At 31.7% G+C, this 26,916-nt stretch overlaps 1 protein-coding gene across 3 annotated transcripts in view; it reads left to right on the forward strand.

The window, feature by feature from the left end:
• PSPC1 (paraspeckle component 1) overlaps positions 1–26,916 on the forward strand; it is a 101,732-nt gene that overhangs the window by 44,864 nt on the left and 29,952 nt on the right. Inside the window, exons 6-9 of one of the 3 annotated variants that reach the window (XM_036097155.2) lie at positions 658–763; positions 18,104–18,161; positions 21,402–21,571; positions 23,606–24,106. In XM_036097155.2, the coding sequence (XP_035953048.1) occupies positions 658–763; positions 18,104–18,161; positions 21,402–21,571; positions 23,606–23,791 (520 nt within the window). In that variant the 3' untranslated portion in view covers positions 23,792–24,106. Of the gene's footprint in view, positions 1–657; positions 764–3,929; positions 3,951–7,430; positions 7,587–18,103; positions 18,162–21,401; positions 21,572–23,605; positions 24,107–26,916 lie in introns of those variants that run through there. The other 2 variants (XM_036097156.2, XR_004918813.2) reach the window with 2 other exon arrangements.

The following is a 26,916-nucleotide window of genomic DNA, read 5'->3' on the forward strand; positions in this document are numbered from 1 at the left end:
TTTCTGGGAAAGAGCTAAATAGTAAACATTTTAGGCTTTGCAGGTCATATGGTCTTTGTCTCAACTACTCAGCACTGCTCCGGCCCAAGGTAGCTATAGACATTAAATAGATGATTGTCTTATAAAACTTAATTTACAAAAACAGATGGTAGGCTGACACCTGTTCCAGAGGTTTTCCTCAGTGGGTTGATAAAATGGGGGAGAGAGGGTTTGTTAAGGGTTCCTTTGACACTTTATAGATTTTTTTTGACTAGGCAGTGTTGTTCTTTGTAGTGGCTTATATCAGGATTGGTTCTTAGTGCCTTTAAGAACTCTATTATGCCAGTGATAGATCCCAGGCTTTTCTCTTTATACAGTAATAGAATACATGTTTGAGCTTTTACACTCCTGATTTTTTGACTGTAAGCATATTAACTCTTAGTTACATGTTATTACTCTGTTTTTATTTATCCTAGTTACTTTATTTCTTTGGGTTATTTGATTTATTAAAGGCTTAGAGCAAACTAGAAGAAGGAAAGTAAATCTAGTCAGTCAGTCATCATTAGCAGATTTTGTATAAAGTAACTTGTGTAAATGATTTTGTTTTACCTGGAATAAAATACCTGATCATGGCTTACATGTTAACCAGGCTGAAATTTTTATTTAAAAATCTTTCAGACATGAGGAAGAGCATCGACGCCGTGAGGAAGAAATGATCCGACACAGAGAACAGGAGGAACTGAGGCGACAACAAGAGGGCTTTAAGCCAAACTATATGGAAAATGTAAGTAAAATACTAGTTAACTAAAATTATTTTATATTGTCAGGTGGACAATGCATATTTAGAATTCTTTGGATATTGGTTTATATAATATATTTTTTAATCTTTCTGAATTTGTCGTGTTTGTTTATGTTAAACTAATGATTTTCTTAACCTCTTACAGGTAATAACTTAAAAGTAGTTTCTGAAGATACTATTAATGTTTTATGAAAAGGATGTTGAAATTTTCTCCATTTTTATCTTTTTTTAAATATATGGTTCTAAATTAGAACTCTTGATAAATCTCTCATCTCTACTTGATTGATTTTCAACATTTATTGATATTAAAAATTCTTTAGGGGCATCTGGCTGGCTCAGTCGGAAGAGCATGCAGCTCTTGATCTTGGGGTTGGGAGTTCAAGCCCCACGTTGGGTGTGGAGAGGATTTAAATAAACTTAAAAAAAATGAAATAAAATAAATAAAAATTCTTTATATTCGAAGATTTTAGATATATACAAATGTAGACCAGTATGTGCTCATTACCCAATCATGACCGTTATCAACACACAGCTGATCTTTTCGTCTTTACGTATAGTCACTTTCCCAAGTTATTTTTATTAAATCCCTGGCTTTATATGATTTCATTAATAAGTATTTCAGTATGTATCCCTAGAAGATAAGGACTCTTTTTAAAACTATCTTTGTCATATCTTAAAAATTGTCACTTCTTTAATATTAACTAGTAAAAGCCCACATTTGCTCAGGTTTTATAAAGGTTTTTATTTTCTTTACAATTGGTTCAAATTGGCTGATAAATCCAGTGTTTTTAGTCTGTAGGTTTTCTCTTCACCTTTTAAATTTTTTCCTTAATTTTTTAAGAAAACAGACCCTTGTTTCTCACATCCTGGATCTTGTTGAATTTATCCATGCAGTGATGCTTAGCAAGTTTCTCTATCTCTGCATTTCTCATAAACTGGAGTTAGTTGTAAAGATTTGGTCTGACTCAGGTTTTTGTTTTGGGCCGGCAAAATGGTAGGGCAAACAAGGATACTTCAAATATGTTAAAATCCCCAAGTTCTTAATGTGAACTAACAAAGAGTCTTATTATTCACCTTAGATGAATGCTATTTTAATAGTTGTTATTCTGAAAAATATTTAGTGGTGTTTTTTTCCCTAGCTATTCAAAAGCCATGATTCTTTAATAAGTTTCTGAGGCTAACAGTATTAATTCAAGTCAGTGACTCTTTTGCTGACCTTCTCTGTCCCCATTCTTCTGTCCCAAGAAAAATTTTAAACTTTCTTTCTAAAAAAGAATACACACAGTAAAATACATCCTATCTTGTGTAATAACAAGAAATTTTTATCTTAGCCTGCATCAAGTAAATATCCTTTGACTAAAAATTATGTGGCATTTAAATTCAATTAGAGAAGTTTCTTACTTTTATAAGTCATACTAAAGGTTTAATTTGATTTTTAAATTCCATTACCACATGAGTTTTCAAGCATTGCAAATTTTCTTCTAATTTCTAGCATTTTTAGTATCATTTTGCAATTCTCTTTTTCCTCCTTGGATACATAGTGTTTGCTTATGACATATTTTAAATGTGGTCTTAGGGCTTTTGGTTGTTATATGTGAACATAAATCTGTTGGATTTATCAATGTGAGGATGTTTTATGATGTTATGAAAGTATGTGTAATTAAAATTTTTTTGGCCCATGTTTTGGAAACTAGTGACTAAGTTTTTAATTTTAAATATAATCAAGATGTAAACCACATATGATACATTTCCTTAGGGAAACTTTATTTCATTCCATTGAGGATTAGGAAATTCTTCCTTGTCCTTATATGTACCTGAACATTTCTTTTCCTAAAGTGCTTGCTTATAGTCAAAGTTGGTGGAATTAGCTTTCTTAATATTTTTTTGGCACAAACTTCACATTCTTGGGGCACATGTGTAGCTATTTGTAATGTCATATGCATAAATCATTTAGGGGACTAGAAGGAAATGATTAAGTAAAATGTATTCTGCTGTTACATTTAAGTGGCTATATCATAAATTTGCGGACTCTATTCTTTGAAATTATTTCACAATTTTTTAAAACTCATACCAGTGTTTTTTATATTTGTTCAGTGACATTTAATATAATTAATGAAGGACAGATTTTAATTTTACTTTTCTTTTCAAAAATTATTTGGAAATGTTGCTACAATTTAAAATACTGCAAATTCTTATTTTAATTTTTAAAACATTTGTATGTTTAAAATTAATTTCATGGTGTCTAAAATTTTATAAATTACCGATGAACTTTGAGAATAAATGAATTACATATTTAAAATATTCATGGTGGGTTTATTAAAGCATTTCAAAAATAGATCATTTATTGTTTCACCGGATTATACTCTTAGAAAATGTAGATGGTATATTTTAATATTAAGATATCTTTGTTTCCAAGTAAAGTATATGTTGCATATTTGAAGCATCATAAGATTAATTTCACTAGAGCAGAAGTCAGCAAACTGTGTAGCCTGGGACCGGTTTGCAGTTTCATACCACTCTACCACAGAGCTAAGAATGGTGTTTACATTTTAGAGAGTTAATGGATAAGGAAAATAAAAGAATATTAGAGTATCTGTGACTTACAAAACCTAAGCTACTTACTCTTTGACCCTGTACAGAAAAAGTTTGCTGAACCCTAGGCTGGAGAGTTGGTGCTGGGTTTTTTTGTTTGTTTTTTGTTTTTGTTTTTAATTAATATTCTTGTTAGGCCACAAAGTTACTATAGTCTTAATTTTCTGAAGAGGAACCATATGTAAAATAGTATGTAACAATGCAATTAAATATTTAGGGGAAATATAGTCTTTGCCAGATTTTTAGATTTTTTTGGTATTAGAAATTATGGATAGACAAAAGTTTTTCATCATTTTGCTATCAGTTTTATTTGGTTCCTAGCTTCATAATGCTTGTTAATACAAGCTAATCACGTACTAAAGAAATAATAAAAGCTCTTTATAGGTCTTGATTATTTTGTGTTAATAGAAGAAACATTGAGGTAATTGTTGTATTAGTTATTCTTCATTTACTTTGAAAACTGTCTTTGGAAAAAATTGTTAAATTTAATGTTTGTTTTTGTTTTTAAAAGCTTTGAAATTAGGCCCTCTTATGTGCTTTCTCTTTTTTCACTGTTCAGTTTAAAGGGAGGAATCAAATGGTAAGTGTTCAGCTTGCCCAAGTAGTAAGAGTAATTAGTATAAAGCAGTTTACTTGGTTTAAGATGCTACCTCTCATTTCTTTCTAATATTCCTATTAGAAATATTCCAACACAAGTAATAGTATGGACTTTGAAGTATAAAGTAAAAAGTGATTTCCATATTTTGTGTCTTAAAAAATAATTTTTTTAAATGTAATAAAATATGAGGGAAAACACACATCATGTCTGGTCATGTTTTTCTTTGTTAGCCTTCAACTTTATCATAATTTTATGACATGAACGTATTTTTAAGGGTTTCAAGGATATGTCAGCACTTCAACTAGAAGTTGTCATTTTTATTTCATACCTTATTTCTTCTTAGAAGTCAGGTTCTTTGATAATAGCTCTGGTAATTATAAATTAAACATGTTAATTTTCACTCCTATAGCATAAGGTATTTTTGACAACCATAACAATGTATATATTTTTATGCTGTGTCTTAAATACATTTAGGTTTATCTTTACCTTTACCGTAGTATAGAGTGTAATATTGAACCATTTTCATGATAGTACTTACTAGGTTGAAGTTTTCTACTTACCACAGTTGTATAGCTTTTGGACACATCACAATAAGTTACAGTGTTAGTGTAAAAATTTATGAGATTGTCTCTTATGATTGTCTTGTGATTGTTTTTATATTAGGTTGCTCCACTTACTATATTAAACATTTTAGTACTGCAGTATACCAGTCTTTATCTGTGGATTCAGTTTGCATTGGTGTAAAGTGGAGATTTTAATTAGAATATTTTTTTAATGCAGTTTCTTAGAGTAAATTTTGCTTTCTTGGGAAAATGATAAGATTATAAAAACATCTTAAATGTCATTCTAGCTTTAGTAGTTGTATCAAGTAATTATAAAATACTTTGTTTAGGTAAATTGGGGCAGTGTTTATATGGGATGCTATTTTGTTTTAAAACTTCGAGTTTCTTTTGTTTTTTTAGAAGTTTGTTTCTGTTGTAAATATTAATATTTGTGGTTTTTTAGTGAATAAAAGAATAGCCCTTTAGATCTGTTTCGAAATATGTACATGAATTGATACTGAAGAATTTTTATTTTTGTTTGAGTAGGTGGGAATAGCCCTGGATATTTAAATACATGTGCATAATAAACCTGGAAATAAATGTATGTTATATGCTAAGGCAATAATTCGATTGAGTTATGTTTCTTTGTCAGAGTAGTTCCATTGTGGCTACCCAGTATATTATATAGTGAGGCCAAGAGCATTAAGGAGATGTAGCCAGAGGCTAAGGGTGTAATGCCTCTTCCATGGTAGTGTTTTTCAAATAGTGCATAATAACACTCAGGGAGCTTTTTAAAAATGTGGGTTTTTCCCTTAGGTCTCCAACCTACAAATTGATTTGTTTCACGACTATAGTAGAATCTGATGCATTCTCCATTGATCACATTTTTGGCTAAATTTAGTAGTTTTCAACCTTTGCAGCACATCTTTGCAACTTAAAAAAGAAAAATATCTGAGTTGGAGCCATGGGATCTGCATTTTAAGAAGCTCTTCAGTCTGCTTATTTTAATTAGCAAAAATAGAAGACCATTGGCCATATGTTGAAATGAGATGTAGTTGAAATATTGAAATAAGGATAGTAGTAGTTGAATTTTTTATGGAACCTGGGAGTTTGAAGGGAGGGCTCAAAGTGAGTCAACATGGAGGATAGGATTCATACACTTAACAATGGAAGTAGCACAACATTCTATGTGAATAGTGCTCTGTGGGATTTTGGTGTGACAACTTTTAGTTGAGCTTTCAGCCTATATGTGGAGGAGGTATTGTCTCAAATGATGCATTAACTTTTTGTTTTTTAAGTATTTCATCTAGACCGGGGGTTGACAGACTAGGGTAAGCCAGGCTAAATCTGAACACTGCCTGTTTTTGGAACAGTTTTATTGGAACACAGTTGTGTTTATGTTTTGATTATGGCTGCTTTGTCCAAAAGTGGTAGATTGACTAGTCATGACACAACTGTATGAGACTATATCAAGACTCTCTGGCCTGCTAAGCCTGAAATACATACTATCTTGGCCCTTTACCAAAAAAGTTTGCCCACCCCTGGTCTAGGTTCAGTCTGAGAGTTGGGAGTAATCTATAAAAAGTGACTCATGTTAACCAAACTCAAAGAGTTTGTGAATAAAATGCAAATTTATTAATTAATATGTTTTTTTCCAGTGTTTTTAGAAGGCTCATTGAACAGAGCACCTCATATCCTAGAATCAAGGTCCCTGAAGAATCCAAAGTAGTGTCCTGAAGGTTTATTGGTAGTCATGGTTATAAATCAGAGCAAAAGTTATTGGAAGAACTGATAAAGCATCACTGCCCCATAGCTGATTATCTTAGAGTTTACAAATGTTTTCTTAGTAGAGACATAAAGCATTGTTCTTTCAGATGTTACCCTTTGCTGATCAGTGTTGCCAAATTTGGCCTGTTTAATCAGCCATTTCTTTATGTTAGTCTCTTTTCCTTCTCAAGTGGGCATTGTTTCTTTTCTCTGACTTAATTATAACACAGCTTTCCCTGATGTGCCATGTACAAAACTCAAAACAGAAAGTCTAGCCAATAATAAAATTTCATGAATAGGTGCTGGCAGAGAGAACTGACCCTAATCATTAATTACTAATGAGTAGGTACAAATACATTTTCTGAAATGATTTTTGAACTTTTGAGAGAAGTTGCCATTTTGTGGTTTCCACCTAGCCATTACTCCTCTTTCTATAAATTATTTAGCTCTAACAAGTGATTTGATTGTATTGCAGAAGAAGATTGGTTTTTGGAAGTCTAAACACCTGAAGTATTCAAACAAAAAGGACATTTCACAAGGAATTTTTATAGCATCTTCATTATTCTATGGAAATAACTAAAGAATTATTTGCTGTAGGGTTTGGTGTCAGATTTAGGTTTGACTTGCTGGGCAGCTTAGTGTACCTCTTGCTGTTAGTGGCAGCCCAGTTCCAGTGATTTGGACATGATGATAAAGATCAAAATTGATTATATCAGTTATATTGCAGTGGTTTCCCATAGAATGCTCTAGTTGTGACCAGAGTTTTATTAATGTTTTCATTTGTTTATTTACTAAGATAATTTAATGTGTTTCTTACAGTGAGCCAGGAACTTTTCTGAATATTTGGGATGGAATTAGACTTTTGTAGTCAAGTGAAAACAAAAATCAATAGATGTTTACATTTGTAATGTTTACATATACTTTGGAAGTGATCTTTAGGGATTTTGACAACTGGGGGTATTTGGATTGAAGATAAGTGTCAATTTTAACCAGCTGTGGAAATCTTTGATCACTTCTCTTTGAAACTTCTCAAAGGATTTTTTAATAGTTTTAGTAATAACTAATCATATGTAGGGGAAAGCTTAACAGTTTTCATTCAAACTGGGACAATTGAATATGGGTATTATTTAAAGTTACTTTTTTTTTTTTACAGGAGGCAGAAAACGGGCTGTCTCAGGCAAAGCAGGATGTATGGTTGTCCCAATCATATGTTATGATTATAAATAACAGTTTTTTCATTCATATTTAAGAGACTTCCAAATGATTCCAAATGGAAATGCTGAGTCTCCCTTAAACTCTATACACACTTTACTAGAAGACATTTTATTGTACTTAATTATTTCTATGTCATATTAGATGACTAGTGCCTTTTTTTTTTTTTTTTTTCCATCTTACCTTCCATTAGCATTTCAGAGAGGCTTATAATCCAAATTTCTGTATCTCTTTTCTTCTCCTGGAGGTGTACTCAGTGCATGCATAACTTTATCTGACTGTGCACCAAGCTGTATACCACATTGCATTCTAATTACTCTCTGACTTTGTTGCCAACTAATTTAGCTCTTTGAATTTTTTGAGTTTGAGAGTCTTGTATTTGTCATATTGTAGTTACTTAGACACAAATTGGGAGAATTAAATAGTTGTTTGGTGTCCTGTTTTTCAAATATCAGTGCTGCCCAGTCATATGATTTTCACTGTTCTTTATGGGTCGCCATACTTCGGTATTTATTGAATACTAATGTCTAAGATGTTAAACATCTGTAGTTTTGAAACATAGGTGGTATTGGTAGATTTTTGTAGACTTCATAATGGACTCACATAATGAAGAGTAAATTTTTAAAAATAGTCAAATAACAATTTTTTGTGTTTGGTTTTCAGCACATCTAACTTTTCAATATTCGGATCCCACTTGAATATCCCATCTGAGTGTTAGACTTACAGGAAGATTTAGAGGTTTCCATTTAGTAAGAAAATTTGGTCACTGTTTTACTGTTTCAGAACAGAGTGCTGAATACCATGGAGGATACAGAAGTGAATCAAACTCAGGGTCAGGTCTTTGAGGATTTTAGAGTATTACAGGTGCGGAGTATGTTTGTGGAATATACAGAGATACAGCTAAAAAGTTTTAAGAGTTTAGAGAAAGATTCTCTGCTAGGGAATGTGAAGAGTGCATTGAGTAGCTTTAGCACTGTTGTGGAACTTACTTTGGATGGGTTTTTTTTTTTTTTTTAACTGATATGATTGGTTTATTATTCCACTGTGTTGTAGGTATACATCATGTCTTTTCATTTGAAATGGTAAGTCCTTCTAATCTTTGTTCAGAATGGTAAGATCTTTCAGTTAATGTTTACCTCTCCAACCCCAAGAAAGGTAAACATTAACTGAAGTTGGAGAGGAGGAAAGTCAAGTTTGGCAAATAGAAATGTTCAACTAAAGTAAACAGTTTTTAAGATGTCACATAAATAAGAATTTTTAGGTATTAAATAATTTGAATTAAAAAGATTCTAGGAAGACATAAAAATTTAACCTGTTATTTCTGCTTTGTGACTTCTTAACGTTATACTTAGAGCCCCCCTCAAACAGGAGTTGTTTTACAAGGTGGTTATGTCAAAAAAAATTTTTTTTTAGGTTAGTCTCCATCTAATATCTTCTGTACTTTGTATTGTAGTTCTGTAGTATAACCTGAAATGTCAGAGTTTTATACCCAGTCTCCATTAGTATCTTCTGTACTTTGTATTGAGGACATGAAGTTCTGTAGTATCACTTAAAATGTCAGTGTTTTATACCAAATCAGACTAAATAAATGTGAATGTTAATATCTCTGTGTAGTTATTATCTATTAGTGATGGGGGGGTAGGAACTTGGGTTTGTGAGCATGCTCTGCTGATGAAATGCATTTATTTCTGTTTAAAATTTCAAATAATTGAAAGTATATGGGTAAGTTTGCCTATACTTTGTCTTATGATATCCTGCACTATATTGTACACCACATTTCAAATTCTGTGTTTTCTGGTTGTAAATTTACCATGTTTCTCACAAAGTAACTTCTTCATTTGGCCTAGTACTGCTTTTTAAAATTCTGCTTTTTAACAATTGATATGCTTATTATAGTAGTTTTTCTTATAATTGTGTATTTTAAATATTTGAATTTTATTTAGTTACCACTTATATATTTATAAAATTACTATAATTGTACCTGTTGCTTTGAGTTATCTACTTAGGAAAAATATATAATTTGTTAAAATTTAAAAGCTTCTGGCATACTACTAAAATAATTTGTTTAATGCCTAGTATCATGAACAAAAAGATTCCCCATTAAATACATACTTTAATTATTTATATATTGGAACACATGTGCTCGTTTGCTCCTTCCACTGCTTTCTTCTGTTGATGGGGCCAGTTTGGCATTTCTTCTTATACAGTTTATATTTATCTTTTTGTTTCATCTTTCATATCTTGGTCTGGCCAGTCATGATAGTTGTTTTGACTTTGATAAGGAAATGTACTGGTTAAGAGGTTATGGGTGAAGAAATGCAAACCAATTACCAGTATTACGTGAGCTTTGATAGGATACTATTCAAAATATTGTGTTTGTGCCGTAGCTGATACCGTCGTGGCTGATTTCTTTAAGAGTTTAGGATAAAATAACTAAATTTGAAGAATAAATATTTCTAGTCAATTTCAATTTTTAAAAGCATCTCTTCAGAGTTTGCCATGACAATTGAAAAGTGATGATGATAATGATAATTTTTGAAAATGTCCCTTGGGTATATGGTTAAAAATATTCTCAGTTGAATATGAATTTGTTTAAAAAATTAATTTGTTTAAAATATTCCCTTCAGTCTCTTGATACATGGTGATTATATGTAATTAGATTTAATTAATCTTCAGTTAGAAAACCACCCTAGTTATTAAAAAGCTGCAATTAATTTCTGAATTTGACAGTGACACCAGAATAATCTTTTAAAGGTACCGAAACCAGGCTTTAAAAATACATTGAGGGAATCTAGATTAAGAGGTATGTATCTTGAGGTTAATGAATATAGTGAGCTAAGATGTAAGTCCCCCTACTTATATTTGTTAATTCCTCTTATTTCTGATTTGAAATTTAACAAGTAACAAATTTTTATTCGTGACTAAAAATTACAGTATAAATTCATATATTTATAATTGATTATTCAAAAAGAAACATTAAAAATTTTTAATAGGGATACCTGGGTGGCATAATTGGTTAAGCATCTGCCTTCGGCTTCAGGTCATGATCCCAGGGTCCTGGGATCGAGCCCCGCATCGGGCTCCCTGCTCAGTGGGGAGCCTCCCTTCTCCCTCTGCCTGCTGCTTCCCCTGCTTGTGCTTTTTCTCTCTCTCTCTTTCTGACAAAAAATTAAGTAATTTTAATAGACTAATTTTTAGAGTAGTCTTAGATTCATAGCAAAATTGAGCCGAAGATAGAGATTTCCCATATATCTCCTTCCCCCAACATACGTTCAGACTCCTTCACTATCAGAATGACACATCTTATCACCAAGAGACCATAGTTTATGTTAGGGTTCACTCTTGGTTTTGGACATTCTGTGGACTTTTGACAAATGTATAATGACGTGTACCCATTGTTACAGTATACAAAATAGTTTCACTGCCTTAAAAATCCTCTGTCCTCTACCTATTCATCCCTCTCTTCTTCCTGATCCTGGTCAAACACTGATTCTGTTACTGTCTATAGTTTTACCTTTTCCAGAATGTCATGTAGTTGGAATCGTATAATATGTAGCCTTTTCATAATGACTTTTTGGTAATAAGCATTTTAAGGTTACTCTGTGTCTTTTCATGGCTTGATAGCTTGTTTATTTTTAGTGCTAAATAATGTCTCATTGTCTGGATGTACCACATTTTGTTTATCCATTCACCTACTGAAGGACATCTTGGTTGTTTCCAAGTTTTGGCAATTCTGAAAAAGCTGCTGTAAACATCCATGTGCAGGTTTTCGTGTAGTCATAAGTTTTCAACTCCTTTGTGTAAATACCAAGGAGTATAGTTGCTGGATTGTATGTATGTAAGAGTATCTTTAGTTTTGTAAGAAACTGTTAAATTGTCTTCCAAAGTGAATATGCCATTTATAATCCCTATCAGCAGTGAATGAGAATTCCTATTTCTCTACATCCTTGTCAGCACTATGTGTTGTCAGTGTTTAGGATTTTGGCCATTCCAATTGGTGTGTTGTGGTATCTCATTGTTGTCTTAATTTGCAATTACCTAATTGATATATGGTGTAAAATTTCATTTTAACAGTCATAAAACTGAGGAACATTTTCCCGGTATTCGTGTATGCAGATATCATGGAATGCATGTATTCAAACTGGGGGAAACACCCATCATAGATTGTATTTATTGAAAGATTGTCTTAGGTTGCTTAAAAAATACCCCCCTTTCCCCGGTCTAGTAGTGAGTACTTTGTTTTGGAAGTTATTGTTTTTAATTACTTGAAGTAAAAATGTCTTCCAAGCATTCTCTGTTCATTATGTTTGAAAGTTTGCATGCTATTATTTATATCAGTGGAAACATGTCTTACTTCCCTTTTTAGTTTAAAATTACTTCATTTTTATTAAGAAAAGATCACTTTGTTGATGCATACCCTTGAGGATTGTAACACTTTCTAAATGAGTGAGTAATTTCTTGGCAAAGAGGCCTACCTTTTATTTTGAATTTTTTTTCTTTATACCTGTTTTCTTAATATTTCATGTAATTGATTTTTCCATTTTTTACTTCCAGATATGCTGTTTGTTAGATAGTATTTCAGCTGCTAATTTGTTTAATTTCTCTCTTCACAGTCTTACTAGCTATCTAATAATCTTTATTCTTTATGTAATCTTCTCTAGTGAAGGAAAAGATATGTTTCCAAGTACTAAGTATAATTTATTTTTAGAAATAATTATAAAAAGGTTGAATCTTGTTATTTCCCAGACTTAAGACATTTCTCTAGAATTATATTTCCTTTAGTAGATTTAAATGTTCTGTGTCAGTATTTTTACATCGGGAATTTTAGCATTTTCTTTATCAAGATACTGAACGTAGATGGTACATGGTGATCCTTTGACAATCCCTTAGAGGCTTCTTCAGAAATGTACGTGAAAGATCTTTATAAATTAAAGAATAATGATTGTGGTCATTAAGACTGTATTCATTCAAACAGGAATTTAATTAGTGTCAGATGAATATATCTTTATCATTGATTGCAGAATGTTTCAGTTGATACTATGTTAAATCATTATTTACATAGTTCACTGTTTTCTAAACCTTAGGCATTACTTTATTTTAGCCTCATCTTTGTGTACTGCATGAATCCTTTAAATTTGGTTATCTAAAAAAAGAAGCTACAGTATCTTTAAATTCACAGGTTGATATTTTGAGTATTAGGTATTTAAGGAAAAGATCCTATTCTATGTAAAATAATGTAAAGTTCTGCACTGGTTTAGTTACTTTAGTGCAAATTTTCTACTTTTATTTTCATGAACGAATACTGACTGGAACTTAAAAAGCATTGGTTTTTAAACTTTTTGGTTTTGACATTTTTTTACACTGTTAAAAATTATTGAAGACCCCTAAGAGCTTTGGTTTTGTTTTGTTACATCAGTGTTTACCATATTAGATAATAAGAGAGAAAGTTGAAAGAAAATGGGCTGTAGTAGGAACACTGGCCTTATTTTACTTTTTGCAGATATTCTTGATGTTCCACTTTAATGTAGTGGGAAGAGTGCTATTGTTTTACTGTTTTGTAAATTTGTTTAATGTTTGGCTTTATAGAAAATGGCTGGCTTCCCATATTTGCTTTTGCATTCCATCTGTTGCAGAATGCTCTTTTGGTTAAAGTGCATGAAGAAAATCTGGCTTTACTTAGATAAGTAATTAGTAAAATGGAGATGAGTATATTTTAACCTTTTCAGATAATTGTGGATATTTTTGTTAAATACTACAGAAAACTTGACAAGCAGTAGTTTTCATTGCATTATAATCCATTAGGCTACCTGGAACTTTGAATGGATTATTTTTTTACCCATGCATGATTTTGTAATGTCATATACCAAACATTAGAAAAATACTGATCCATTGAGTTATGCACATCTTCCAAATTTTAATGTATTTTATTACACAGAATTAAAAACAAATTACATTTCTTAGTATCAACCACTGATCTTGTCAGAAAATGTCTGCCAAATGCTGTCCCAAAGTATAACATTCCTGTGATACCTTTTGTAAGCCAAAATGGCATCAAATGAAGAAGCAATTAAGATTTTTATATAAAAAATGTTTGGAAAGTTTCTGAACCCAAATTATAACCTCTTAGGCTTCTCTGAGACTTTAGTACATATCTTGCTAACTGATGCACAGAATAAATCTAGATAAAGCGCAGATGTTCACACATAGTTCAGAGCTATGGCAGCTTGATCCAGAGATGCTAAGAATAGTTCCCAGGGATGGAGCTTGGTGGTAGCACTTTTCGTTGCTCTAGGTTTGTGGTGCCTCTAAAATAACTTGCTGCAAAACACACCGAACTTTATATTCACTTTTTGCCTTTTTCCATAAAAGCGAAAATCCTGTTTTGGTTAGCAAAAACAGATACTACAAATGTAGGTCTTTTATAAAAACCAAGTGGCGTAATGCACACTTTTGAAAAACAAGGGACGCCTGTACACAAGTCAGTAATCATAGTTGTCAGATGCTGTCTTGTTCCGTTTACAACCCAGTCATAAGAATGTTTTTCTTGAAGGACTACCCTATTTCAGAATGCAGCAGAAGTGCTTTATATATATATCCTGTTTTGTTGCATAATTAAAAAGACATGTAGTGATTCAATAAAAATAATTTTAACTGCTTCCTGTACGTATTCATCTACATATTCTAGTTGAAATTTTAAAACTAGTTGTGTGGGCAGACAGCCTCTCCTCTGCTGTCCTGCCCGCTGCTCCCTTGTAACAATGATAGTTACTAGTAAAAATTGAGTGTAAGTGCCTCGATTTGTGCTAAAATACCAAGATTTTTGCCTCCAATTGCTTGTACACCATCCCTACAAATATTGATAGACTGAAAAGCCCAGTTAGATGATAGTTTTATAATTGTGTTCAAATGTTTAGTAAGACATGAAACAGTTTTGAATGTACACTTCCTGAAAGGGTCTTGCGGACTCAGTACTCCCATCAGCCACACTCTGAGATCCATTGTTTTAATGGAATGCTGCTTTGATAAGTGGTTCTGGAAATCAGTCATACTTTGCTTGCTTTTTTGGTCAGCTGTGAATTTAAGCATACTTCAGTGACAAGCTCAGGAATACATATGCATAATTCTTTTAATGGAAAGGCATGACTTATGAATATAGTAAGAATAAATTAAAAATCTCGCCTTTTGTTAGGCTTTGTTGGAATCCTTGAAGAATATGAAGGTGTTTTGTGAAGGTAAAAACTTAATGAACTCTCTTGGCAGAATTTTTTAGGTCAGTTCAACCTTGAGTAAGTTATTTAACAGTGCTGTGCCTCAGTTTTATGATCTCTAAAGGTAACAGTAGACCTACTTTATAGGGTTGCTATGAAGAGTAATTGAATTAATTAAACCAAGTTTTAATCATAGCTTTATTATCTTATTGCAGTGCAGTCTTTCGAGATTTTGTTTACCTATAAGTTGTTTCATGTTAAATCGTAACTCTTAATTTTTGGTATAAAGCAATAAAGCATTAAAATTTGTATTCCAAAAATACCATGTATATTATGCACCAGTTCTAATTTCAAATATTAGAATTCATAGAAGTGAGGGTCTTGTGTATTGCTTTTTAGGTGGGTACACAGTTAATAGTGAACTTCCAAGTTTCTCCTTACTGATATTTGATAAATCAAGTTATAATGAGAAGTACTGTCTTAATATTCATTGCTAACCACTACCTTTAAATATAATCTCTGACCCTTGCATTTTACCTGAAGTATGTAGCAGTGGATTTTGATAAAATGACAGTAATCTTAAGATACGACTAGGAAGGGACTCCTGGGTGGCTCAGTCGCTTGGGCGTCTGCCTTCGGCTCTGGTCATGATCCCTGGGTCCTGGGATCGAGTCCCGCATTGGACTCCTTGCTCAGCCAGGAGCCTGCTTTTCTCTGCTCTGCCTGCCGGTCCTCTTGCTTGTGCTCTCTCTTTCTCTCTCCCTCTGACCAATAAATAGAATCTTTAAAAAAAAAAAGATAGGACTAGGAAGTTGAAAACTTCTTTTGCTCCTTCTAAAATAGTTAAAAAATGATATATCATCCAATTACACTATCTCTTTTTCTTAATATGTGAAGCTGTATAAAATAGTACTTAGTAATTTTCTTTAAGGAAGCATCAACAGTATTAAATGAGTGTATGTGTATTTAGTGAAAAATGCTTTTATATATATAGGTATTTTAGCACAGTGATACGCTACATTAGCATGTATTATTGTAAGACATTCTGATTATCTCATTTAAAGAAAGATATTTTAAAACTGGAAAACCAGTTGTTTCTTTTTTTAAGATTTTTTAAGTGATTTCTACACCCAGCGTGGGGCTTGAACCCACAACCCTGAGATCCAAGAGTCACATGCTCTTCTGACTGAGCTAGCCACATGCCCCTGGAACCAGTTTCTAATAGAGCATCAGAAACGGAATGTTATGGCCACTGTTGAATAAGTTGACTTAAAAAACCATAAGTCTTGGGGCACCTGGCTGGCTCAGTCAGTAGACCATGTGACTCTTGATCTTGGGGTTGTAAGTTAGAGCCCCATGCTGGGTGTAGAGATTATTTAATAAATAAAAGCTTTTTTAAAAAATCCATAAATGTATTTAGCATATTAATCTCTTCAGAATTCTATTAATGAAGAAAATAGAATAATAGAATAATTTAAAAAGTACTGAATTTTGTGAATAATAAAGCTAATAAATACTGTTATTTTGGAAAATGATAGGTACAGATGAAATATTAAGGAGATAATAAAAACGTCTCCTTCTTTGCCCTCACCAGTGAATCACAGGCATCCAGTTAGGATGTTAGAATACTTAAGGGGGATTTGAAAATTGAAGTCTCAAACAATAAGACTATCATAATTACCCTCTGTTGGTTAGATACTGCATTCTTCATCTTTCATAGTTAAGGCAAATCCGAAAGTAAAAATAAAAATTAAACCCTTGTTCCCCAAAGATGTCATGATCAAAAAATCCGTGTATTTTACTGTGGTGCTGAAATGGAACCAGCTTTTCAATAACAGGTATCTGCTATAAATAATACCTGGATGATTTTGGATATGCTGAAGGCAGTCTACATTTTATCAGGTTCTAGTGATGAGGAAATGACAACTTGGATTTGATTTATTGATGATAGTGTTAAGTGTGATCATAAAGTAGTATTTTCCATATGACTTCATCAGAAATCCGTTCTCTGAAATAGTCTAGCTGTTTTGCTTGTTAGTAGTATCCATCACTAGCCAAACATTTGATGAGAAGAGACAAATTTAGTTTTAGGCAAGTTTAAAAAAAATAGCTTTGAGAAAGTTTTGGGATTTACATTTTCTACATAATGTGACAAACATTTCTTTATGATGCTGTGTAAGTGATGTGTTTTGTTTTGTTTTGTTTTTTACCACAGCTTCATTAAAGGTTACAATTTGAGGCATGTCCATTAGCTTAGATATGGGCAGTTGATTAGCTGCTCAGTGGCATTTATCTACCATATACCATAGGCTTTTCTTTCCTTTTTTCCCTAGCTTTTATAGGTGCTTTTCACTGGTATTTTGTATTACTAAATGGAATTTTAAGCACATTTTAATAGAACTGCTTTTAAAAGAAAAATTGTGCTTTTTTTTTAAGTTTTAGACATTGCTACTTTTGTCTCAGAATGTGTTTTGTGATTGCTACATTTAACACACTGGTCTGATAATGGAAAAGGTCATTAAATAATAGTGCAAATTTGAATTACAGTATGTTGAGTAATTTCACCTAGAGATTTCATCAACGTTAATTCTATAGTTATATAGAATTAATAACTAATAATAATATTACTGTTAATAAATTAGTTTTTCGAAGCAGTTGAATTTTACTGAAATTTAAAAGTTTGTCATTTGCATGACCTTTTGTATCACAGTTAACCTCAAGAGCATTTTGTTTCAGAACTTGCCGACTGTGTAATAACACTTTTTAGATTTCCAAGCAAAACCATTGTTCAAATAAAGGAAGCAGTGTTATGTTGAACTTTTAACAACTGTTTGTGTGTCATGGGGACTTTTCATGGCAAATCTTTAGGTCTTGGGTGAAACAATGCTCAAGTATTTGAATAAAAATGAAAAGATGTATTAACAATGAAAATTGTCTATATAACTTTATTTTTAGCTTAGTGCCCCACAGCTGTTTGTGTTGGATGTTTGAATACATTTGAATATAAAAGGGGTAATGGTCTTTTTGTTTTAAGACTTCAGTGTCCTGGGAGGAAAAAATAATTGGCCCTGGTGTTTATTAATATTAGATTTTTCTTTTTTTGGAATCTAGGCATACGTCTTTGCTCTGTTGAACATTAAAAACATTCTGTGGTAGATTTTATGTAATCTGACACATTGATAATCTAGTAGTATAAACTGAGTGCTCTAAGCTCTGTGGTATATCAGACCTGGGAGATTGAAGTTTCTTTTCAGTGTTCTTAATAAGTAAGTGATGTTGGAAAATTTTAATTTTTTTAAATGGAAAGTGATGTCCCAATTTATTACTCTTTTCTTTTTGATTTTAGATGGGAAATGTAAAGTCATAAGATCGATAGGTTGACTGTGACAACTATGCTTACTTACAGAGAGAACAGGAAATGAGAATGGGTGATATGGGTCCCCGTGGAGCAATAAACATGGGAGGTAGGGATTTGAAGCAAAAGCCTTCTGTAACTTGTAATTCTTTGGGGAATTGTACATGCTGTTTGTGGTATCTACGTATCAGTAACAAACTAAAATTTGGAACCAGCATTTGTAATGGTGAAATCTCTTATATTTATTAAGTTGAAAAAAAATACAAGTATATTAAAAATAATATGCTAAGGAAGAATTTTGTTTCATTGAAGGCTAAAAGGTATATTATATTTTAAGAGATTTAATGAAAGAAACCTATAACCAGGTTTTGATACAACCTGAAACCTGTTCAGTCATTCCATGGTGTAATGCAGCTATATTGTTACATTTTTAAAAAATCAAATTTCATGCTTTCAAATTGGCTCTTTTTACCTTTCTTAGAAGTTTGATAGTTTCTGAGTGTGTAGTGTTTTTAAACTTCTTGAGAGTATTTTATAAATTTTTATTGGTAAGGTAACCTTTTGTGTAAGTGGAGTTACTTTTATTCATTTTACTGAATGTTTAGCTTATTTTGCCCTAACCTACCATATTGTGCACAGAAGTGCACTGTTTGGAGGCATCTATGACATGTCAAGGAAATGAGATGTGTCTTTTACATCTGGGCTAATGCATATCTTTAGAGTTGATGTAAAGTTTTGAAGAAAGTGCCTACATTAGCTTCTCCACTATTGAGGGAAACAGTAAATTTGAAATGTCATACACTTAAAAATAAGATAAATTTTTAATATATTAATTTCATATTGTCCCACAGAAGCTGTCACAAAATTAAAATTTTCACGTAACTCAAAATGTACATATTGTTGTAAAGATTACATTACCATTAGCATGTAGTACTTAGGATATATAGTGTATGGAGTAAAAAAATCTTAAAGCATCTAATATGTGGAATGAACATTTTCTGTGATCAACCTTTTTCCCTATTTCTCATGCAGTTTATTTGCTGCTTCCAATCAGATCATCTAAAATTGTTTATTGCTATTAATTTGGTCATTTTTCTTACCAGTAAGAAGTTACTGAGCATCTCTGGTATACAAAGGAAGCATGATACATGGCCCTTGCCTATAAAGATCTTAATTGTGAAGTTAGTTACAATGGATACATGAATTAATTGGTGAACAAAATACATAAGTTCTATAGGCACAGTTCTAGTATATAAGACACAGTTGAATATATAGTAATATGCAAATAGTTCAATTTTATGTCTTTTCAAAGTAAATTGTAGAATGGTGTATAATATAATCCAAGTGGTTTTAAGGGTTATAGTGTGAGGTAATGGGTTGTAGGTACTTTGCAATGCCATTATAATTATTAGATTGTCATTAACATTAGAAGCAAATGAAGTATTTCTGATGTTGCTGAGACCTTGAAAACATTCTATTTTAGTTAGCAACTTTATCAGAAGAATAATGAGAGTGTACCTTTAGATTCCTTATTTAGTTAGTAATTTAAGAGAACTAAAAATTTTTATGGCATTTTATTTCATCAGAGAACTGTATTACAGTTGAGCACTTTCTCAACTCCCCTTAAGTCCAGTCCATTTACTTTTCTCCTGTATACATTTTATTCAATCTGAGACTTTGTCCTAATGGTTTACTGGAGTTATGAATCATTATCATGCAGTTGAATGCCACTGTTGAATCATTAAATTGTCATATCCTATCAAGTTACATTGTTAGAATGTGGCAGTAGGTTTTCTGGTTTATCACCAGTCAGTCTACCAAGCGAAACATAGATTATAAAACTGCTTTTCAGGGGACCAGATAATTCTAACATTTCTTAGATCTTTAAATTTAGTTTAATTATATCTGTGTGATAGAAAGCTTAATTACTAGAAACAATAGTCTACTGATAGTTGGAAATGTTATTTTTTATTTATTTTATTATACCCATAGTTGTATAGTTATATTTGAGTCTTGCAAGTTAAATGTAACAATTATGTTTTACTAAAAAGAGAAGAAAAACCTAATCCTTGATCTGTTCTTTTTAGGGAAAGTTAAGATTCCTTATAGATAGTGTCTCCATTCTTCCTCATTTCCATGTGGGACATGTCATGGAATTCTAGTAAAAATTTTTATTTCTAGCTATGCTAAGGGAATAGAAATATTCTTGGATAGTTATAATGTTCGATTTATCAATAAGCAAGAACATTTTGGGATTAAGGAAGTAATTTCTTCCCATGAAGTGGTAGGTTCCTGGGGATTAGGTTGAGAACGAGTGGTAGTGTATATATTGCCAGGGACTGGTAGGGAGTAAGACTTTTTCCTCCCAGCTCCTCCCTGGGCTCAGTCCTATGTAGAGGTCAGCTGCATTAGATACTGTGTAGAATTCTGGGTTTGAATGGAGATATCATCTCCTGTTATAATGTGTTCTTGAGAAATTGAGTTCTGAGTGTCATAAAATTGACCTATAGAATGAAATACTAGAAGAAAACTCTTTAAGTTGGAGTTAGTCTTTGTTATGAATTTTTAATGAAAAAAAGTATGAGTACTTTAAAAATTAAAAAATTCAAAGAAGATACCTAAAAATGTTGTATTTGAAGCCATTATAAATATATTTCAGCTCAAACATTATTGCAATTAACATGAGGCCGGGTGGATATCTTTTTGATGAAAAAATTTGAAGTATATCTGATTGTCCCCATTTCCAGAATTTTTAGCATGTCAGAAAAATTCATATAGCTCTATTAATATTTTATCTATATTTGCTTTTAAAAAATAAGCTTTGTCATCACAACCCTTTTTAGTTGTTTTGTTTAGATTGCCTATTTCTGTAAATTTTAAAGTTAAAAAATAGTACCTCCTATAATTTGGGGGTATGTTTAGTAACTTACATTAAAGTCAAGAGGTTAGTTTTAGTGAACTTTATATACATATTTGTATTTGCCAAGTGCTAATCCTTTGCCGTTAATTTATAAGGTATAGTTACCATTGTTAAGAGAGTAGTTCGTTAAAAAGCAGACTATAGCAAGTAATACTCATTTTTTAAAAAACTTTCAAAACTTTGACAGTCTCAAATATTCTAAAATAGTTGATAGTTGTCTCATTTGTTTTATGTACATTTGATTTTGGGATGAAAATTCTATAGTGTAGGTAATGCTCTATTACAGAGTAGATAATTAAGTGTCCCATTCTCAAAGAAGGAAAGTAATTTTATGATAGTCTTGTTATATAGTTTGCATAAGTATTGTTAAATTTTTAATGTTTACTAAACTAAGATAGGACAGCTCTAAGTATAGATTGTTTTGCGTAGATGCATTTAGCCCAGCACCTGCTGGTAACCAAGGTCCTCCTCCAATGATGGGTATGAATATGAACAACAGAGGAACTATACCTGGCCCACCAATGGGTCCTGGTCCTGCCATGGGACCAGAAGGAGCTGCAAATATGGGAACTCCAATGATGCCAGATAATGGAGCAGTGGTAATGTATCATAAACATTATTTTGATTATATTCAGTAATATATACTTTTCTGCCCCAAAGGTAACTTCACACTTAACATAATTTGGCATCATTTGTTTTGGCGGTAAAGGTCAATATGCAGTGAAGAAAACGTAATTTTGTGAAGTTATATTGACTTATGAGAGGCAGTTTTTACGTATCACAAGAGTTATATTTACCATTCATGGCATGCTTTTGTACTCAAGTATATGGCAGATACATGTTAATTACAGTTATTTTTATATGCTTTTAGTATGTATCCACCTCTTAACCAGTATCCACTGTAAAGGTCAAGTATTATAAGATTGTGTTCTTTTCCTCTGTGGACTCCTTACCTTTGGTGGGGAATGAAACTCCAGTATGTGTGAAAACACATTTTCAGTAAACATTTTTAATAAAAAGACCATTTACGATTAATTTCAGGGAACTTATTCTAACTATAAAATAATGTACATTAAAGTTTTAAAGTGTATTTTAAATTTACATTTTGCAGTCTTACAGAATTATTCATTATTTGTTACAAAATTTTAAAGCATACAGTTTATGTCTTGATTTGACAGTGTGAAGATATCTTTGTATGGGTTAAATAGTTATAAAAGCAAAATTTTTCAGTAGTTCTTATTTTACTTGAATACCAGTAGCAAGACTGATAACTTCTCATTTTCCTTAAAATCTATCACTGTTTAAATGAGGCTCTTGGGAGAACATTTTTTCATTTGGTTTTTGTTAATGGTTGTTCTAAATAACATTTAGAAAAGGAAAATTTGTTGATTGTATATTTTGGAAAAGGCAGTTTAGTTTTGGAACTACCACAACAAATGTTAAGGCGCCATTGCTGCTAAGAAAGAAAAAGCACTGCCAATTAAATTCAGACATGCCATCAACTGTAAATCCATACTGATTTCAGAGATGTTAAAAGTGAATGTGCGTCTTAGAATTGATGTATACAGTGTTTCATCATTTTAAAATTTATTTACTTTAAATGCAGTCTTTTAAAAATTTGGAAAAATTGGACATGCTAACAGTTTTTTTTTTTTTTTAAATGAGTGTGTACAGAGATAAAAAGGCAGTGCCATAGTATCTACTATGATCAGATGGCGCATGATATATAATTAGTGTACTTGTTTCCGTCTCTGGAGGCTTTATTTTATAGTAAAATGTCTAAAAGCTAAGTAAAAACTTAGACTACTTTGGTTAAGTTTTTCTGTAGCCTATAATCATCTGTAGTAACTTAAAATAATATTAACTGGCCCATTTTCCCACCCATCCCCCTGAAATTGTAACCTTTATTTAAATGTTACCTTTGGTCTTTTTCACAGTGACATTTTACTACTGCATGTAGGGAGTTCTGGTCAACTTTTGAGATTAACATACGTTGTTATTATTGTAAAGTTTTCCAAAGCATAGGATTCAGATATTTATTTAATTGTGCTATTAGTAGTACATATTAGTATATTGTCAGTTTTTAAAAACTATATTTTCCCATTAATAGTCTTTCTGGAAAAACACCTCTAAAGTTTTAATACTGAAATTATAACTGTACTAGTACTTTCTTTGTTAGAAGCATTGCTGTTGAAATTTTTTAAATGTTTATTTTTTCAATGTGATGCTGCTCCCCAGTTTTATCTGTTTTATTTAAAAAAAAATTTTTTTTTTATTACACAGCACAGTTATATGCAGTATAAGCTTTTAAGAAAAAGAGAGATCAGAACAGTACTGTAATACTGATTAGGTTTAAAATGGCACTTGCTTACTTCTTAAAATCAGTTCTTTTTTCATGAAATTGGGGCATAGCATTAGCAATTGTAACTCTTCAGATGCTTTTTTTTTCCCTTTTTTTTAAAACATAGTAACTAATTAAATTGCTCCTTTCTTCCTTCTATGTGTGATCCTGATTCTGCTGGACTTTCTGCTGAACTTCATGACACCACCACTTGGGATTTTGCCAATTTTTCTTGTCACTTAACATTTGGCGTGTTCCAAATGGACTTCATATTTATTATGTGGTATTATAGCACAATGATAGATTTCCTCAAGGACCATCATCTCAGATGGGATCACCTATGGGGAGTAGAACAGGTTCTGAAACCCCTCAAGCGCCAATGAGTGGTGTAGGTCCTGTTAGTGGTGGTCCTGGTGGTTTTGGTAGAGGAAGCCAAGGGGGCAACTTTGAAGGCCCTAATAAGCGTCGTAGATATTAAACATTCTTTCATTCCTGGCTACTTAGAGAAAAAAACCTCAGTGGTATGCCTTTACACTTTTACTTGTTACCTGGAAGAAATGGTTTTATTGTTAATGTATGTAGACTTTAAAGTTTTTCTTTTGTAAAACAAGGTTTTTGTATTTTTCTTTATTCATACATAAGCTTTGTAGATTAGAATGGTAATGGTGATGCTCATCATTGTGAATGTTAAAATGTGTTTGTGACTTTAGCTACATATAAGTATGCCATAGAACTGTGAAGTCTATGTAGTTACTTAATCTCAATAAAGAAATCATTTTGGATAATTTACAAATGTTATTAGTGGTATTCTCTCATAGTTTTACTAAACTTTGTGTAACAGTAACACTTTGGTTGCTTTAATTAATCCCAGCCATTTAAAAATGAAAATGATTTTCTGCTTTTTAGTTTTTGCAAGTAGCACTGAAGATAGAAGCTTAGTGAAAGCTAATGTCAGTAAGGGGTGAATAGAATAGTACATTGGGGAGGGATGTGGGAATGGGTTTACATTTGTATAAACCATTGATGTTCTTTCTGTGAAATCAGAGTTGCTGTCTACATTTCATATAAATTTTGAATATTCAAATATTCTGAGAAGGAATATTAAGGATATCTTTGTCCTGTGCTGATTTTTTTTCAAATAAACCTTTTGAATCTTGGAAAAATAAAAACTGTTTGGAGGCAAATCTCTTTTGCTTATAAAATAATGTTTATTTTTAATCTTATCTGCCATTATTTGGTGTCAGTATCTAGATCTTAACCCTTTAAATTTTCTTTTAAAATCAAACAATACTGTTAGGTTGGATGTTAAGGGAGGATTTGGTGTGATTTAGAAGAAACTAGGCATTTCTTGAGAACGTTTATAGAAGTACTAAAGATGGATTAACTTTGCAGTGTTGTAAATACCTTCCTGTAGTTTGGTAAGTCTCTCCAGTAAACATGTCTGACAGGGCTAGTTGTGTTTGTTTCCAAGGAATACAGTTCAAGTGGTGATCTTTATTTAAAAAAAAGGGGGGGGGGATTAATTTGTGAATGGCTAAGGTCATTGGAATCAGATTAGATCCCTTTACTGTCAAATACGTATTTTGAAGTTTGATTTTCGGTACTTGGAAGAAACGGATTTTATCACATTATAATTGTTACTCTAAAACAAAGTTCTTGCTATATTTAAATTTTTGTATGTCAGCCATGTTTAATTTAAAATTACATTTAAGGAATTATATATTTACCTTAAACCACAAATCTAATGCATCATCCATTGATCATAACATAGTTATTTCTCACGTAACATTTCAGTGTGTTTACTGTATTATGCTTTTAGCATTTTAATGAAAAATACTCTGCTGTTTTGAAATGAACAGTATGTAAAAATTAACTCATTTTTGCATGGTATATGTTTATGCTGGAAGGCATACTTTGTAAAGAAATAAATTTCGTTAATTTAAAATCTTGCATAAAAGCAGGTGTAAAGCAAAATTGAGGTGCATTCTTTTGTAACATTTTTCTTGTGTACTATTTCACATATTTTTTAGACACAGCTGTATGGATGGAATTATTTTCTAAAATTTGCGGTTTTTGTAGGCTTTTGTTTTTTGGCAAATCTTTGAAAACATGATTTGGAGATTGTAAATAATAGTCAAAAAAGACCGTTCTCATCACATTTTCCATGTATATGAGTTGGCAGGGAGTATTTATTTTAATTAATTAATTGCAGTGTAGGGAGTTTTAACATTAACTATAATTTTTAAATGATATCTGTTGCACCTAAGTATACCTTTCCCATCTATATTTTTATTCATATAATCCTAGGTAATTGCTAGCACTGTATTTTGCTTCAAAGCTGAATTAAGAGTGGCAAAAACTTCATCCTTTGATGTTAATACCAAGCTGTCTTTGGCCAAGGCTGTGAAATTCTGTAACATTGATTCAAGAACATTTGAAAGCCAGTGCACAAAGAGATGTCCTAATCTCCTGAACATTCTAGTGTCCAGCTCAACTCTGGCTCCAAGAACAGAGTTCTACACAGCTTTTTCCCTGCATCAAGAAAATCTTTGTTCCAGTACTTATCAAGTTTACCCTGGGAACAGTCAGCTTCTGAGTGACAGTCAAGTGGAGCATCTGTGAACTCCCAGTTATTCAGTTTTTAGTGTTTTTGTATAAACCAACTTTGTGGCTGCTTCAGTCAATATTTTTTCTTGTGAATTAGTGTATGTACTGGGAAGATATTTGAGTGTCATTTGCTTAAAAGCAGTAGATATAAAAATAAATAATAGTATTAGCTTTTCTAAATAAGTGTGAATTTGTCATATGCTACCATAATTCTTTCCATAAAAAGGTAATATGAAACAATCTTAGAATTATATCACAATATTATTTTTCTTTTTGTGTCATGATTTGAAATACTGAGTATAAAGTCTGTAGGATTTAGATTTCATATGCTATTAATATGTAATTAATGTACATAAAATAAAGGAACACCCATTTTCCTAATTATTTTGTCAAAATTTCCCCATTTTTGTTTTGAAGATAAATTGGTTTTCTTGACAGATCTAGCTTTTTTGTTTTGTTTTTTGACAGATCTAGTTTTTAAAGAACTTTTGGTTCACCCATGTTTCATAAAATCCAATTTGTTATTCCTTGAGTTTTTGGATTTTTCTTTTGAATATGAGTACTGGGCATTCAGTGAAAGAGATTATGTTAGGGGAAAAAATAACCTGTTTTCACCAGAATTGCCATTAATAGAAGAAATAGAAATTATCAACAAGGAATTAATGGAATGTTAGATCTTGTTTCTCAAATACTAATTGAAATTACATCTTTACGTTTTATTCAAAAACATACTTGAACATTTCAGTAACTTGGTGTGTATATGTAAAGTCTATAATAATTATTTAAAGTAGTAGTGTGAATGATTAATCATTAATATTTGGGGGTTTGGTTGATAATTACAACCTAGATTCTGAATGAGAAAAAGATTCGTGTGTGATTGAAATAAGTGTGTGATTTAAAAAAAGTGAGTATGAAGTTTATGTTTAAACCTTTCTTAAAAGGTTTAAAATGTAGTGTTAAATGGGACTATCAAATAGATACATTATTTTGCAAAAA

The sequence above is a fragment of the Halichoerus grypus genome, chromosome 4 (assembly GCF_964656455.1).
Source record: "Halichoerus grypus chromosome 4, mHalGry1.hap1.1, whole genome shotgun sequence".
Lineage (NCBI taxonomy): Eukaryota > Metazoa > Chordata > Mammalia > Carnivora > Phocidae > Halichoerus > Halichoerus grypus.